We start from the raw sequence: 16,356 nt of genomic DNA, 5'->3' as shown, positions 1-16,356 counted from the left end.
GGTAGACATCTGATTTATGACCCTGAAACAAAGAGAAAAATGAAACAGAATGCCCTAAAGATGACAGATAGTAAGACTAATATGACCAAGTAAGACCAAGTTACATTAGGAATGTAACTCATATCCATGTCAATATCCATGAAGATTGTTGGCAGTGTACTCTCATAAAAGGAACATGCCAAGTCATGAGATGGGAGAGCTGAGGTGCTAAGTTGGACTTTTCTTCTGAAAGCAAGGCAGAATTTATCAGGTCCAGGGGAGGCCACTGCAGAGTAAGCAGCATAGAAAGTCAGCAAGAAAATACAAAGAAAGGGAAAACAGGAGTGTGCTGCTACAGACGATACACCCAGAGCGGTGGATCAAGAGAAAGTCATGATGCAAACATAGCCTAATTCTAGTATTGATCTCACGTGAACTGACTCTTCAAGGACCAGTTATCACCAAAATTCTTTGCCTGCTTTTGCTCCCTCCTTAATCTCCTTCCTTTGCTTTATGCACAGATAAGAACTGAAGGCCTGAACTACAAGCTGTGAATACCACGGCCTGCTCAGCTCTAGTGGTGCTGCTCGGCCATCAGGAACAAGCCCCTGCCAAGTTCATCACCGGGGCAATTTGGATCTTAAGCCAGACCAGACTGTGACATCTCAGCACTGAGTCGTGCAAGACAGCACCTGGCCCAGGAAACTGCTTTCTGTGCACGACATGTGCTATAAAGATAACACACCCAAGTCCAGTCAGCTATTCTCTCGGTCGATGACACGAGAACAGAACACGAGAGAGAGAGCGCAACACAGGACGGAAGGGACGAAGACGACCGTTAACTCCGAGCTCCACGTGCGTGCGAGTGAGACGCAGGCTCCCGGACACCATCGACAGCAGGCCGGCGACCACGGCGAGATAAAATCGAGTACTCAAGTATTTCAAAATGGGCGTCCGGAAACTTTACTCAAGTGAAGTTATACCTCAACCCCCAGCATGGACTGAATGGTTCTGACATAGGTCTCTATGCGGTCATCCTTCAGTTCCACCCAGGCTGGTGGGCTCATACGCATGCCCATGGGGCTAGCTATCTTCTCCAACATGTTCACCAGGTCTCGGGCTTGATCCATTGCTCTCTTCGGGTAAAACAGTGCCCAGAAATGCATGGGGACCTAGGAACAACCACAAGCTATTTTTTAGTACTTCCCATGACATCTCTGACACTCCAACATCATTTCAGGAGATGTTACTCCAAAGAACAAACTGCTTTTCACTCTTTCTGCTTCAGTCCTGTCTTATCTAATGCCAATTACTAATGTAGATGTCTGTGATAAGTACATTGTGGCAGGCTCACAATGGAATACTATGCAGCAATGAGAATGGAAGCTCTATAACTATACTTAATGATATGGAGAAATTCATCAAGCAAGGTTGAAGAAAGGAAGGCAGATGTGAAAGAATATATAAAGTATGGTTCCATGTGTATGTTACGTACAAACACAGCTTTAAAAAATTCAATGCTGTTAGAGGTCAGAAAAGTGGCCATTTTGGGACTATGTAAGGGTGACAAGTAGTAGTAATTAGGATCATGGAGGGTAGCTTCAGGGGCACTGGTAAAGTTCTGCTTCTTAACCCTCAGTATTGATTACTCAATTTGTGAAAATTAATCAAAACTATATATATCATTGGGAGGACTGATGCTGAAGCTGAAACTCCAATACTTTGGCCACCTCATGCGAAGAGTTGACTCATTGGAAAAGACCCTGATGCTGGGAGGGATTGGGGGCAGAAGGAGAAGGGGATGACAGAGGATGAGATGACTGGATGGCATCACCGACTTGATGGGCATGAGTTTGGGTAAACTCCGGGAGTTGGTGATGGACAGGGAGGCCTGGCGTGCTGCGATTCATGGGGTCGAAAAGAGTCGGACAAGACTGAGCGACTGAACTGAACTGATATACAGAAGTGTACCTTTTATTTAAATATATTGCCAAAAGACATTTTTGAAACAAAGTATGTATACTTTATGCATGGCCATAGCAACCAGGTTAGCAAAAAAGATTTTAAAATAATTATATACCATTTTTTTCTTTAGTTGCCTTGGTGGGAAACTGTTTTAATTTTACTTCTTTCATGGAAACTGTAGGGGAAAAGAGGAAGGAAAGAGAAAGGAAGAAGGAAGAACGAAGAACAGTTGGCAATAGGCTGGCACTGTATGAATTACCATAGCAATTTATTTCTTTGTCCTGAATCTATGGTCAAGCAAAGGGCTTACCTCTAACAACTCATCAATTTGCTCTTGTTTGAAGGACCTTAGTTTAGTAAGTAATTCCATGGGAATTCAGTTGGTACTTCCTCTCAAAAAGAGGACACTAAATAATTTCTGCTTCCTCACATTTCTAGGAATACTGGCCCTCTCTTTACCACCTCACAAATCACTTACAGTCAAGATGGAAAGGTCTCTGGTTACTTCCTTAACCCAGTTTAGTTCTGGAGATGTGATAAATGACGTATTTCTTAAGTTAATTCTTTCCATTGGCAGAACACGTCCTTCAATCTAAACAGAAAATAAAGCGCCTATGATATGAACCATCTGCAAACATTAGTTAGAAAAATGTCCAGAGGCCTGGTCTACTCTACTATATACACCTGTTCCTGTCATAACTTCTGAAAACGGTAGAAAAATGCAACTGTTAGCAGTTAAAAATCCATGTCAATAAAACTCTGAATACACACAGTTTTAATAGGCACTGCCTTTTAATTACTGAAGCTCCCAACATGGTCCCCAAGAAAGGGATCAGAAAACATTGTGAACATTGTGTTTTTAGAACCACAGAATGAAGGTAAAATGCCTATAAACTCAAGGTGAACAGGAAAATAATATTTAGAAAAATTTAAGTAGAAAATTAAAGAGAAAATGCCATAATAAGACTGAGCATAAACTACTATTAAACTTCATACAAAAGAAAAACAGGAAAAAAAATTCATATAATGAAAGACCAAATTAAAGTGAAGAATAATAAATAAATCAGATCTAAATACCCAAAAGTAACAAGGTAACTAAATTGATGATATATCTATACGATGGATATTTTGTGACCATTACAATCACTTTCTAAGTGCACTTTTTTTCCTGTTTTTGCAAAAAATAAACAGCAACATATACATTATAAAAACTGATTTGAAGAATGAGTGAAGAAGATCCCCTGGAAAAAGAAATGGCAACCCACTCCAGTATTCTTGCTGGGAAATACCATGGACAGAGGAGACTGGAGAGCTACAGTCCACGGGTTCATGAAAGAGTCGGACACAACTTAGTAACCAAACAGCAAAGGAGTCAGACTCATCTTTGCTTATGAAAGGAAAAAACTGCTGAAACTGTCTGGAGGGCAAAATAACAAAAAATACTGGAAACATAAATATGTATGTCCACTGACCTAGCAATTTCCCTTCCATAAATCTGTGAAAATGAACATCATGTGCTAAGATATAATTATAAGGATGTTCACAGATTCATTTTCATAGGAAAATGTTAAATTCAATTTGAATGTAAAAGAATAAGAAATTATTAGTAAAATGAATTATCTGTTATCCATTAAAATATTCAGAAAAATATTAAATGAAAAGACATTACAAATAAACTGAATAAAAAAAGAGGAAACCACTTAAATACATACCACATGTGAGTATGTGCATGCACATACACACAGACCAAAAACACTAAAGGTTATATACCAAAATGTTAACAGTGGTTACAGGTATTCTGATATAGCATGACTATGGATAAACATTTTTCTTCTTTGGTTTAAGTTCTCTACATCTTCAAATAATATTTAACAACATGAACATATGTTCAAGATACAATAATAAATGAAAAAGAAGACACAAAACCATATATAGTATAAGCACAATTTTGTAAGAAAAGATTCACACTCACAGGAAAAAAAGTTTATGCAAACAAAATATAATGAAAAGAATACTGTCTTTTTAATGTGCCTAAAATAAACCACTAAGATATTATCTTTGGGCGATGAAACTATTGATATTTTTATTTCCTTCTTTACATTTTCTATATCCACATTTTCCTTATTGACTTTCCACTACTTTTGTTAAAAAAAAAAAAACAAAAAGAAAAACAATTTCGGGACTTCCTCTGTGGTCCAATGGTTAAGAATCTGCCTGGCAATGCAAGGGACGGTGGTTTGATCCCTGGTCTGGGAAGATCCCACATGCTTGGGGGTACCTAAACCTGGGCACCCCAAACAGCGAGCCCATGTGCTCCAAGTACTAAAGCCTGCATGCTCTAGAGCCCATGCCCTGCAACAAGAGAAGCCACTGTGAGGAGAAGCCTGCGCACCACAACAAAGAGTGGTCCCCGCTCGCTGCAACCAGAGAAAGCCTGCGCGCAGCCACAAAGATCCACCACAGCCAAAAAATAAAATAAATATTAAAAAAAAATTTTTTTAACAAGGAGTCAATTCAGAGTGAAAGAGAACAAAAGATAGAATTAATTATTAGTATTTTAGGTATAACCTAGAGAGAAAAGTAAGAAAGCAATAAAAGCTAGTATTTACTGAACATGTGCTATGTGTCAAATATTATGCTAACGATTTTACCATGTAATTCTGTTAACTCAATATCATCTTTACTTAATAGATAAAGAAACTATGAGATTCTAAGCAATTTGTTTCAAGTAACCAACAAGGCAAGAGGCAGAACTGAGGTTCAAAGTCAAGGACTTCCCCACCTCATGCCGCCCCTGCATTATGTCTCCTGCTGCATAAAATACAATGGAGTGGACTCAGACAAACTGCAGGCAGAAAGGGCCACGTGAAAATTAAAATGCACAAGTCTGAGACTTTATGCCGATGGAAACAACAACAGTAGTGTATTCAAAGAAACACAAGTTAATCATTGGGAAAGAAAAACTTGCAATGGGGGGAGAAAAAGACTTTAAGAATAATTTGGGCTGGAAAACTAAAAATGAGGTAAATTTTGAGGATCAATATTCTTTTTGCTTGACTGGAAATTAACAACTCAGATCTCAGGAAATACAGAGGAAAATCTGTAAGAGCTAATAGCAAATTAAGTCAAGGAAATTCAAATATTGTGACTAGGACCAAAGAAAAAGTATAATAATAAAGCAAAAACTGTAAAAGACAAGATAGGAAGTTATCACCTAGTCTCAGAAAGCTCTAAATTCTTTGTTAATGCTATTTCCTACCATCATATCTTCCAGTTTACCTTATGTACATCCTTCTGCAGATAGAGTCCCCAACGTGTCAGTTCACTGTTAGCTGTCTCATTCTTCCAAATTCTCTGTAGCAAGCATTCCAAAGCACTACGGTGCTGTCTGGGGCTCAGGTTGATCTGCTGGGTCAAATCCTGAACAGAATCAAAATGGAGATACTAAGCTATTACTTTTCCAGTATGAGATTAAAGAAACCCCAATGTAGAAAACATTTCCATAGAAACACCTTTTTCCCACTGAAATCTGTAGAAATTTTAAAGTGTCTCCAAGGACTTTATTATAATAGCTCATGAAAGTGAATGAAGTATAAGGTTAAAATTTTAGCCATAAAAGTAAGAATTTTTTTAACTTGAAGTATAGTTGATTTACAATGTTGTGTTAATTTCTGCTGTAGAGCAAAGTGATTCAGTTACACATATACATACACATACATACTTAAAGTAAGTATTTAAAACTGTCACTGTTTCTTTCTCATGACATCCAAATCTTATTCTCTTTCTCAAAGCCATGCAAGGGGACTTGACTATACCTATTTAACATTGGGGCAGGAAAACACCCTATGTCAGGCACGCAGGCAAACATAAAATACATCTAGTCTTATACTTCATGTCATATGATACTAGTCACTTAATGTCACTATAAAACACTTGTTTGGTCCAGGGTGTGACCCATAATAGGTGTTTTCTAAATATTTATTGTTGAATGAACATCTAATGGGATGAAGATTCAGAATCGTGTAAGTGAGTTCTTTCTTTAGCTTCTGGAACTGATGAACTGCATGGCAGTCATTAGGGCGGTGAGTCTATGGGACTACACAGATAGCTCTGTGACCATAAAGTCAGTAACTGGAGCTATAAGGAAGAGCCCTGACCTACATACTGAGAGCAGAAGGGTCAGAAGGTAAACGTGAAAGAGCTCTTAAAGGAGCTCACTGTGGCTCTTTACGATGCTACTAAAACAATTCATGGCCTCTGAGACGGGCCCAGGGGTCCAAAACTGGGGCAGACAAGGACTGAGACAGAGGCGGCAGGGCAGCACGTGGGTGGAAAGACCCAAGCAGACAGTGTGGGAGTGGAGCCCTCAGGGTCTGGACCCATGCTGCTGCGCACACCTCTGACTCCCAGCTACTTCCAGAACACTGTGCCCTACGTGAGACCTCCAGGACACCCAAGCACCGCAGCATGAACTTCTATCCTCTAATTTCTTCCTCCAACTTGCTGACTTTTTGCTACATTATCTCCTCCATCCCTTCAAATAAGCTGAAGGCTTACAGAATACCTTAGAAAAATTCAGTGCTCTCAAAGAACGTCATTTGTGGTCACATGAGCAGCCTACAGTCATGCATCAGATTAGAACTATTTGTATCCTTTTACCTTATAATCCAGTCATTCTACTATTACAACAACATTCCAAAGAAAGCTCTGACAGGCGCTTTCACAGTGTGTGGGAAGAGACACAGATCACGCTTATGGAGAGGAAAAATGAACCTGCCCAGGTGACGATGCAAATCGGGCCCAATGCAACCCATATCTCTATCAAAATGGTCTTCGGTTCAAAGCAGGCCCTTCTCACCTTCATGGCTCTGAAGTCCTTCTTCATCTTCTCAGGGATTCCAGTCATGAAGGAAAGCTCAGGGAGCAGCAGGATTTCGCTTTTTAGCAACTTGGAGGAGAGAACAGAGGGAAAGCAAGGCAGTCAAAGAACATCCTGTTCCTCTGACTGGTATAAGACTTTGGCAGGCCCAAACTGGTCCCACAGGGGTATAACAGGCACTCTTAGGAACACAAGACCCCAGAGAAGAGGGCAGGAAACACAACCAGTGTTTTATCCTTTTCTCGCTTGGGTTACAACTGGCTGTTGCACTAGGTAAAGAAAAAAATATTCAAATTGTCAAAAGCAGAGGGAAAACTAGAAAAACTAAAACTACCTTTTCACTTGGGCCTCCAAGTAAGTAGGTGTACATCACACAATATATCCTATCAAGCTGGTGCCTCTGTCTCATCTTAACCTGTTTTGATCTTCAGTCTGCACTCTGAAGACAGAGGAATTAGGTGTCAAGGTACTTTTCCCTGGTCCCTAACCCTGTTAAAATGTCTCCAGCTTCCCTAATGGACCCGGTGTTTCAATCTTCTTTAGCAGTCAATTCTCCTCATTCCTTAACCTAACTCATTCTTTGGATGTTTAGTTCCTCACTGAGGGGACTGAAAGAGTACCTCTGGCTACAGGAGACAGACAAAGAAGGCACGGCTCCCCTAACCGCACTGTGACCACGCCTCATGGCCCCCAGTGGCTGACGGGTAGAGAAGCTGGCAGGCAGCACCAGCTGACACGCACCAGCAGCAGCACTCACCATCCCTTGGTTGTTCTGTCTCTCACTGGGCCTGTGGATCAGCAGCGGCTGGTCCTCTTCCTTGACTGTGATCCCATAGTTCTTGCTAGAGCAGAACAGAGGCAGGAAAAAACGGTCAGCAACGCCACTCTTACTGCAACACAGTCTGAGCATTAACCAGGACTGAGGCATACAATTTGTATTATACCCTTGTCAAAGATCCATCCGAAACTCTGACCAGACTACATTCATAACTGGAAAAAGCAGGCTCAAGTTAATGTTGCAATTAAATAGAGAGGAAACAGGATAACAGCCCAGGAAAGAAATTCTTTAAAAACTGAATCAGGCCAACAAACAAAAAAATCAAAATAAAAAACTGCATCAGGCCAAAGGGCTTAGGTAACTAGAAAGGCAAAATGACAGTCAAATGATTAATGACTTGAATTTAATCTCTTCAACCAGACTTCAAACCAAAACAGAAAAGGAAACATAATTTTAAAGCCCTGAGATTAATTTATGAAATAACTTACAAAAAGTACTAAAGGAAATAAAACTGTAAGGGTAGCAAATTCAGGTCAAATCCCACAAACAAACTCGTCAGTCTTGGGTGCATTACCAATCCAATTACTTTTGACATGTCCTGCTACATGCCACTCTTACTGGAGAACAATAGACTACACCCCAACCCGCAGACCCAAGCCCAGTCTCCTTCCTCTACCTGTAGTATTCCAAGAATGTAATCTCCTTCCCATCAGACATGGTGAAGCTGTCTTTCGGAGTCTTGTTCCAGTCCACATCATCGATACGATAGGTGCGATTGTTGTACCGGGTTATAACAATGCTGCCCACCAGAAGCTTAGTGCACTCATCCTGGAAGCTTTCTTTGTTGTGCAAGTACATGGTGTGCCTTGGGAAAGAGACAAAAGACCTCTAGATCATACGGGGTATACACAGAGCAACATGAAAGGGACATGGGATGCCTGTGAGCACTTGAGGGTTCCAACTGCCAACACCTAGCACCAGAAGGCTCCAGCTGTCTCTTTTAGGAGACAGAACTCTCATCTCTTTTAAACAATGCCCCCCAAAAAGAGTAAAAAGATAAAAACTAAAAAATTGATAAAATCCACTACAGTCCTAAAATAAGGTACCCTAATCATCAAAATGATCTGTATCATCATTATTAGAAGGCAGTCTACACAGAAACAACAGAACATTCTTAAAACTATATTTTCCCTCACTAGCTGAAGGAAGAAATTACAACTGTTGGAGGACCACACTTGCAAGGCAAAGAGGTGAAAAAAGGTCATCGAAGATGATCAGTGGAGGCTGACGACAGACAGGGACCAGACACCAATTTCCTTGTGGGTGAGAGCATGGACTCTTCTGTGGGCCAGTGTCACCAGAGTATACTCCTTAGGAACACTGGTCCCGTGAGAAGTCTTGAGGGGGTGAAAAAGGTTCTATAATCAAAAAAATTGAGTCCATTCTTCATATTATAACCCCTTTCTAGAGGTTCACAACATACATTACCACATCAGACTGCTACAGAAAGAGGAACATGTTGAGTTTCATTCACATACAATTTACTAATAAACCCAGACTCCTCCCTGCCTTTTCCCTTTTCGCTCCTTGAACAACTATCACCATTCTAGGTGATTAGCATCCTGCTGAACTTGCTGCAGTTAAGTGATGAAAAACCATCAGAAACTTGAAATAGTTCACACTGACTACAGACCCTGGATCCAAAACCTCGGTTCAAATCTTGGCTCTGCCCCTTACCAACATATGAGACTGAGCAAGTCACTTGACCTTGTGCTTCAGCTTCCTTGTGTCAAAGTGGAGTCAGAACAAACTGCCTAACTCACTGTTGCTGACAGAACTCCAAGACTTTATTCATGTAAAGCACTTACAGCATAACACTGTGTTTTGAAATAAGATTAGAGATTTTATCACAGCTCATTTCATGAATTTTTGCTTCCTATTTACAAAGCTTTATTCAACAATACAACTATTTTTAAAAAATATTTTTAAATCAAACTCTTCAACTATGTTAATGGCTACATAACACTACTTTACTAAGTGGAGGGTACATTAATTCACTGGTCTTTTACTTTTTAAGTAGTAGTTATATTGTTTCACTCTTACAAATAACTGACTGAACATCTTTTACAAAGATTCTTCTATACTTAAACCTGTATCCTTGAGAGAGATTTCCTATAAGTGAATACCAGACCACCTGACCTATCTCTTGAGAAATCTGTATGCAGGTCAGGAAGAAACAGTTAGAACTGGACATGGAACAACAGACTGGTTCCAAATAGGTAAAGGAGTACGTCAAGGCTGTATATTGTCACCCTGCTTATTTAACTTATATGCAGAGTACATCATGAGAAACGCTGGGCTGGAAGAAGCACAAGCTGGAATCAAGATTGCCGGGAGAAATGTCAATAAACTCAGATATGCAGATGACACCACCCTTATGGCAGAAAGTGAAGAGGAACTAAAGAGTCTCTTGATGAAAGTGAAAGAGGAGAGTGAAAAAGTTGGCTTAAAGCTCAACATTCAGAAAACTAAGATCATGGCATCCAGTCCCATCACTTCATGGCAAACAGATGGGGAAACAGTGGAAACAGTGGCTGACTTTTTTGGGGGGCTCCAAAATCACTGCAGATGGTGACTGCAGCCATAAAATTAAAAGACACTTACTCCTTGAAAGAAAAGTTATGACCAACCTAGACAGCATATTAAAAAGCAGAAACATTACTTTGCCAACAAAGGTCCATTTAGTCAAGCCTATGGTTTTTCCAGTAGTCATGTATGGATGTGAGAGTTGGAATATAAAGAAGGGCAAGTGCTAAAGAATTGATGCTTTTGAACTGTGGTGTTGGAGAAGACTCTTGAGAGTCCCTTGGACTGCAAGGAGATCCAACCAGTCCATCCTAAAGGAGATCAGTCCTGAGTGTTCATTGGAAGGACTGATGTTGAAGCTGAATCTCCAATACTTTGGGCACCTGATGCGAAGAACTGACTTATTTGAAAAGACCCTAATTCTGGGAAAGACTGAAGGCAGGAGGAGAAGGGGACGACAGAAGATGAGATGGTTGGATGGCATCACCGACTCAATGGACATGAGTTTGAGTAAACTCCAAGAAAATTGGTGATGGGCAGGGAGGCCTGGCGTACTGTGCTCCATGGGGTCGTAATGAGTTGGACACGACTGAGCAACTGAACTGAACTGAAAAACCAGGGAATTACTCACTTAGAAGGGGCTAATTTTATGGCACATTAATTATACCTCAATAATAAAAACTGAAATTAAAAAAAAAGGCTTCTCATTATGGCAGTATGAAGACGTCAGCAATTCTTCTCTATTAACATGCTGCTGCTGCTCAGTCACTTCAGTCGTGTCCGACTCTGTGTGACCCTATGGACTGTAGTCCACCAGGCTCCTCTCTCCATGGAGATTCTCCAGGCAAGAATACTAGAGTGGGTTGCCATGCCCTTCTCCAGGGGATTATCCCAACCCAGGGATCAAACCTGGGTAGCCTGCATTGCAGGCAGATTCTTTATTATCTGTGCCACCAGGAAAGCCCTTCTATTATTAAAAATACGTTCAGACAACTAACAGAAAATATGACGACAAATCCACAAATAAGGAATAGTTTCAATAGAGAAATAGAAACTGTAAAATAAATAGCACAAAAAAGGAGAAAGAAGAGAGTGAGGGAGAGAGAAGGGGAAGAGAGAGGAAGAGAGGGAGGGGAGAGGAGGGAGGGGAGAGGGGAGAAGAAACTGTAGAGTTGCAAACAATAATGAAAATGAAACACTGATTAAGATGAACTCACAAGCAGATCTGAGATGGCAGGATAATAGCCTACAACATAGAGTAATAGAAACTGCTCAATGCAAAGAAGACAGAGAAAGATATTAAACACAAATGACACAAAATCCTGTGAGAGAATATCAAGATCCCAACCTAGAAATGAGAGTGCCAGGAGGAGGACAAGAGAGTAAAAACAAATATTAAAAGACACAGCAGTCTAAAACTTCCCAAATTTGATGAAAATCATAACTTATAAATCCATAACTTCAATGAATCTCAAGTATGATAAACACAGTAAGTACCACACCTACACATGGACAAACCCAAAGCCAAAGAGAATATCTTGACAACAGTAAGAGAAAAGTGATGCATCATACACAGGAGAACAACAATATAGTTAAAAACCTACTTTTCGTCTCAAACTATGGAGACCAGAAGGCAGTGTAATGACATACTCAAAGGATAGAAAACTAGCAAGAAAACTGTATCCTGGGAAACCATTTTTCTTTTTCTTTTTAGCCGTGCCTCACAGCTTCTGGGATTTTAGTTCCCCAACCAGGGATCAAACCTGGGCCCTTGGCAGTGACAGCATGGAGTTTTAAACACTGGAATAGCAGGGAATTCCCAACACTGCTTTTCAAAAGTGAAAATGAAGAAACAAGTCACAAAGGACCATACACTGTATGATTCCATATATATATGAAATGTCCAGAACAGGTAAATCTATAGACACAGAAAGTAGGTTAGTGGTTGCCTAGAACTAGGGAGAGGAATTTGACAGTGGGTAGGGTGGGTAATGGATAAGGGGTGAAGGGTTTCTTTTGATTGTAATGGAAATGTTCTAAAATTGATTGTAGTGATGGGTGCATAATGAATATACTAAAAGCCATTAATGTTATCTTTTAAACAAGTGAACTGTATGGTATACAGTTAAATCTCAATAAAGCTGATTTAAAAAAATGAAAGATAAAATCATTCCCAGGTAAATAAAAACTAAGAGATCATGTTCCTGGAAGACTCTGCTCTACAGGAAATACTAGAAGACAAATCTTTCATCCCTCAGCATAAGAAAACAATACCAGATGGCAACTTGGAGCCACAGGAAGGAAGAATGTTGGCAATGATCTATATGGAGGTAAATATAAAGTGATTATATGAATATAGTTTTTCTTCATGTCTTAAAAAAATTGTAAGGTTGTTTACTGTAAGACTGTTTAAAGCAATAACTAAAAGATTGTACTGCTGAGTTTATAACATATATCCAGTTTGTGTCTCTGGGTATTTATTCATAAAGAGGAGAGAAATATGGAACTATGCTGGAGCAAAATTTCTATATTTTACTGGAATTAAGTATGCATTAATGTAAAATAGATTGTGATATGTGAAAGATACTGAAATACATAGAACAAACACACATAGACACACACACAGTTGACAGAGGAACTTAAATGGTACACTAAAAAATATTTAACACAAAAGAAGGCAGTAAAGAAAAAATGGAGGGGAAAGAAAAAGACCTGAGACATACAGAAAACAAACAGCAAATGGCAGACATATAGTCAACAATATAAATACTAAGACTTAATATAAATGTATTAAACAGGCCAATCCAAAAGCAGATTGTCAGATTGGGTAAAAAAAAAAAAAAATCTAGATATAGGCTGTTTACAAGATATACATTTTATTAATAATCAAAGACATAAACAGGTTGAAAATAGAAGAACAGAAAATACATACCAAACAGTAACCATAAAAAAGCTAGATTGGCTACACTAACATCAGACAGAAGAGACTTTAAGGCGATATTTACTAGCGATGAAAAGGCACATTTCACAATGGTAAGAGTTAATTCATCAGTAAGATACAGTGATTATAAATATGTACATTTATTGTAAGTATAGATGTATGTGTAGCCAAAGGCAAATATCTGAAGAAAAAATTGACAAAGTTTAAAGGATTAAACTTGAAAAGATTTCAATATTCCTGTCTTTGATATCACAAATAGAAAATTAGGAAAGATACAGAAGACTTGAACAACATTAGTAAACCAACTGAACTGAGTACATAAAACAGTCCACCCCACAACAGCAGAATGCATATATATCCTTTTCAACTACAAAAGGAACTCCCAGGACAGATTCTATACTAGGCCATAAAACAAGTCTCAATAAAATTAAAACACCTGAAATAATACAAAGTATGTTTTTTTACTTTGTATAGTAAAGTATAAGACTAGAAAACAAAAACAGAATAGGAAGTACTCAAATATCTGGAAATTAAACTGCAACCTCTAAATAATTCAAAGAAGGCAGTACAAGAGAAATTAGGAAGTAACTCAAACTGAAAGAAAGCACAAAACAAATATCTAAAAATCATGAGTTATAGCTAATGCAATGGTCAGAGGGAAGTTTACATCTTTAAACTATAAGAGAAAGAAAGGCAGCAATAAACTTACATATTTATGATAGAGGTGTCAAGTTAAATCAAGAAAGGACAGTGTTTTTTAAGAGTCAGTGTTATGACTTACATGCAACAAAATGAATTTAGACCACTACCTCATATTCTTCACAAAAGTTAACTCAAACTGGATCACAGACCTAAACATAACAGTGAAACAATAAAGCCACCTAAAATAACACAGAAAATCTTTATGACTCTGAGTTAGGGAACAATTTATTAGATTTGAAAAAAAAAACACAATCCATCAAAGAAAAAAACTAATAATAGACAGTCAAATTAAAAATGTTTGATACTTAAAAGACTCCATTAATAAAAATGAAAAGATAAGCCACAGACTAAGAGAAAAAGTTTGCAGATCATGTATCTTGATAAAGGGCTTATATTTCTCACTCATCAGAATTCTTAACACACTCCATGAAAAGAAAACAAAAAAGCTGGTGAAAACTCTGAATAGACATTTCATCAAAATAGATAAATGAATGACAAATAAGCACAGGAAAAGATGCTCAACATCATCTAGGGAAATGCAAATTAAAACCCACAATGATATTCTGTAATAACCTTAAATGGGAAAAGAAACTGAAAAGGAATAGATACATGTATAACTGAATCACTCTGCTGTTTGCCTGAAATTAACACAACATTGTTAATCAGCTATATTCCAATATAAAATAAAAAATTTTAAAAACCCTTAGAAAGCATTAAAATTAAACACAGGATCTTAAATGTTCTCACCATAAAAAGAAATAAAACCACAACAAGGTACTACTATGTACTGATCAGAATTTCTAATATTAAAAAACTGACTGTAAAAATAAATAAATAAATAAATAAAAAAAGGAGTCCGGGGTAGGGGAAAAAATAAATAAATAAAATAAAAATAAATAAATAAATAAAAAACTGACTGTATCAAGTGTTGGCGAGAATGTGGAACAAACAGAAATCTCATATATTTGCTGGTGGGAACATAAAATGGTACAGAAACTTTGGAAAACAGTTTCTTAGAAAGCTAAATGTACACCTATTATTTGACCCACCATTTTACTTCCCAAGTATTACCTAACTAACAGAAATCAGAGTATGTGTCCACGGAAAGACTTGTACCCTAGTATTTACAGCAACTTCATGTGTAACAGCCAACAAGTGGAAACAACAGGTGAGTAGACTTTAAAAACTGTGGTATATTCATACAAAAGAATATCACTGAGCAATGAAAAAGAACAAACTTTTGATACACACATCTACAACTAAGAATATACTGGGATTTCCCTGGCAGTCCAATGGTTAAGACTCCACACTCTCATGGCTGAGTGCCTGGGTTTAAATCCTGGTTGGGGAACCAAGATCCCACAAGCTACGTGGCACAGCCAAAAATAAAAAAGTTATATACTATACAATTCTATTTTTATAAAATTGTAGAAAAAGCAAACGAACCTCAAGTGACACAGAGAAGATCAGTGTTCACTGCCCATGGGGCAAAGGAATAATAAAAGTGGGAAGAGGTTTCAGAGAAACATGGGCAAATTTTGAGAGGGCAATGAATATGTTCATTTTTTTTCATTATAATGTTTCATAGATAGAAAAATATGTCAAAATTCATCAAAGTGTAGACTTTTTTTTTAACTTTTTATTTTGTATCTGGGTATAGCTGATTAAGGGGTTCCCAGGTGGTGCTAGTGGTAAAAAACCCGGTTGCCATTGCAAGAGGCATAACAGACGTGGGCTTAACCCCTGGGTCAGGAAGACCCCCTGAAGAAGAGAATGGCAACCCACTCCAGTATTCTTGTTTGGAGAACCCCGTGAGAAGAGGAGCCTGCTGGGCTACGGTCCACAGGGTCGCACAGAGTCAGACACGACTGAAACAACTCAGCACACACACACAGCTGATGAACAAACAACACCGTGGCAGTTTCTCGGGAAGAGCAAAGGGCACGGTCACACACACAAGTATCCATTCTCCCTCAACCCTGCCTCCCACCCACGCTGCCACAGAGCAGTGAGCAGAGCTCTGTAAAGTGCAGACTTTAAATGTGCGCAGCTTACTGAATGTCAACTGTGCCTTTAACAGATCTGAAAAGAGAAACAGAATGAAAGATCCAGAACTAGACTGAACTACAGATTAAGACTGCACATACAGTAATTACTGGTGGCATTGCAAATTAGTGAGAAAAAAAAAGATCATCAAAAAATGGACAGGACTTCCCCGGTGGTACAGTGGATAGGAACTGGCCTGCCAATGCAGGGTTTGATGCCTGGTTCGGGAGGACTTCACCTGCCTCTAAAACCCATGCCCTCTAGTGCCTGCCCGCTGCAATTACTGAGCTCATGCGCTGCTCTACAGAGTGCTCTACAAGAGAAGCTACCACACTGAGAAGCCCGTGAACCACAACGAAGAGCAGCCCCTGCTCACTGCGTCTAGAGAAAGCCTGTGCACAGCAACAAAGGCCCAGTGCAGCCAAAAGAAAAACATGGACAGAAACAAATGAAAAGACAACTTAATGAAATACAAATGCA

General features: G+C 38.9%; 1 protein-coding gene across 3 annotated transcripts in view; it reads right to left on the bottom strand.

Annotated features, from left to right (window-relative positions):
- PIWIL2 (piwi like RNA-mediated gene silencing 2) overlaps positions 1-16,356 on the bottom strand; it is a 72,138-nt gene that overhangs the window by 32,357 nt on the left and 23,425 nt on the right. For all 3 annotated transcript variants that reach the window (XM_043453911.1, XM_043453910.1, XM_043453912.1), the window contains 6 exons: positions 8,278-8,466; positions 7,581-7,665; positions 6,803-6,892; positions 5,224-5,364; positions 2,423-2,536; positions 963-1,151 (listed from right to left, as the gene is read on the bottom strand). In XM_043453911.1, the coding sequence (XP_043309846.1) occupies positions 963-1,151; positions 2,423-2,536; positions 5,224-5,364; positions 6,803-6,892; positions 7,581-7,665; positions 8,278-8,466 (808 nt within the window). The remainder of the gene's footprint in view (positions 1-962; positions 1,152-2,422; positions 2,537-5,223; positions 5,365-6,802; positions 6,893-7,580; positions 7,666-8,277; positions 8,467-16,356) is intronic.

Source organism: Cervus canadensis, chromosome 30, assembly GCF_019320065.1.
Source record: "Cervus canadensis isolate Bull #8, Minnesota chromosome 30, ASM1932006v1, whole genome shotgun sequence".
Lineage (NCBI taxonomy): Eukaryota > Metazoa > Chordata > Mammalia > Artiodactyla > Cervidae > Cervus > Cervus canadensis.
Note: the sequence above shows the minus strand (reverse complement) of the source record. Positions and strands in the feature narration are given on the sequence as shown.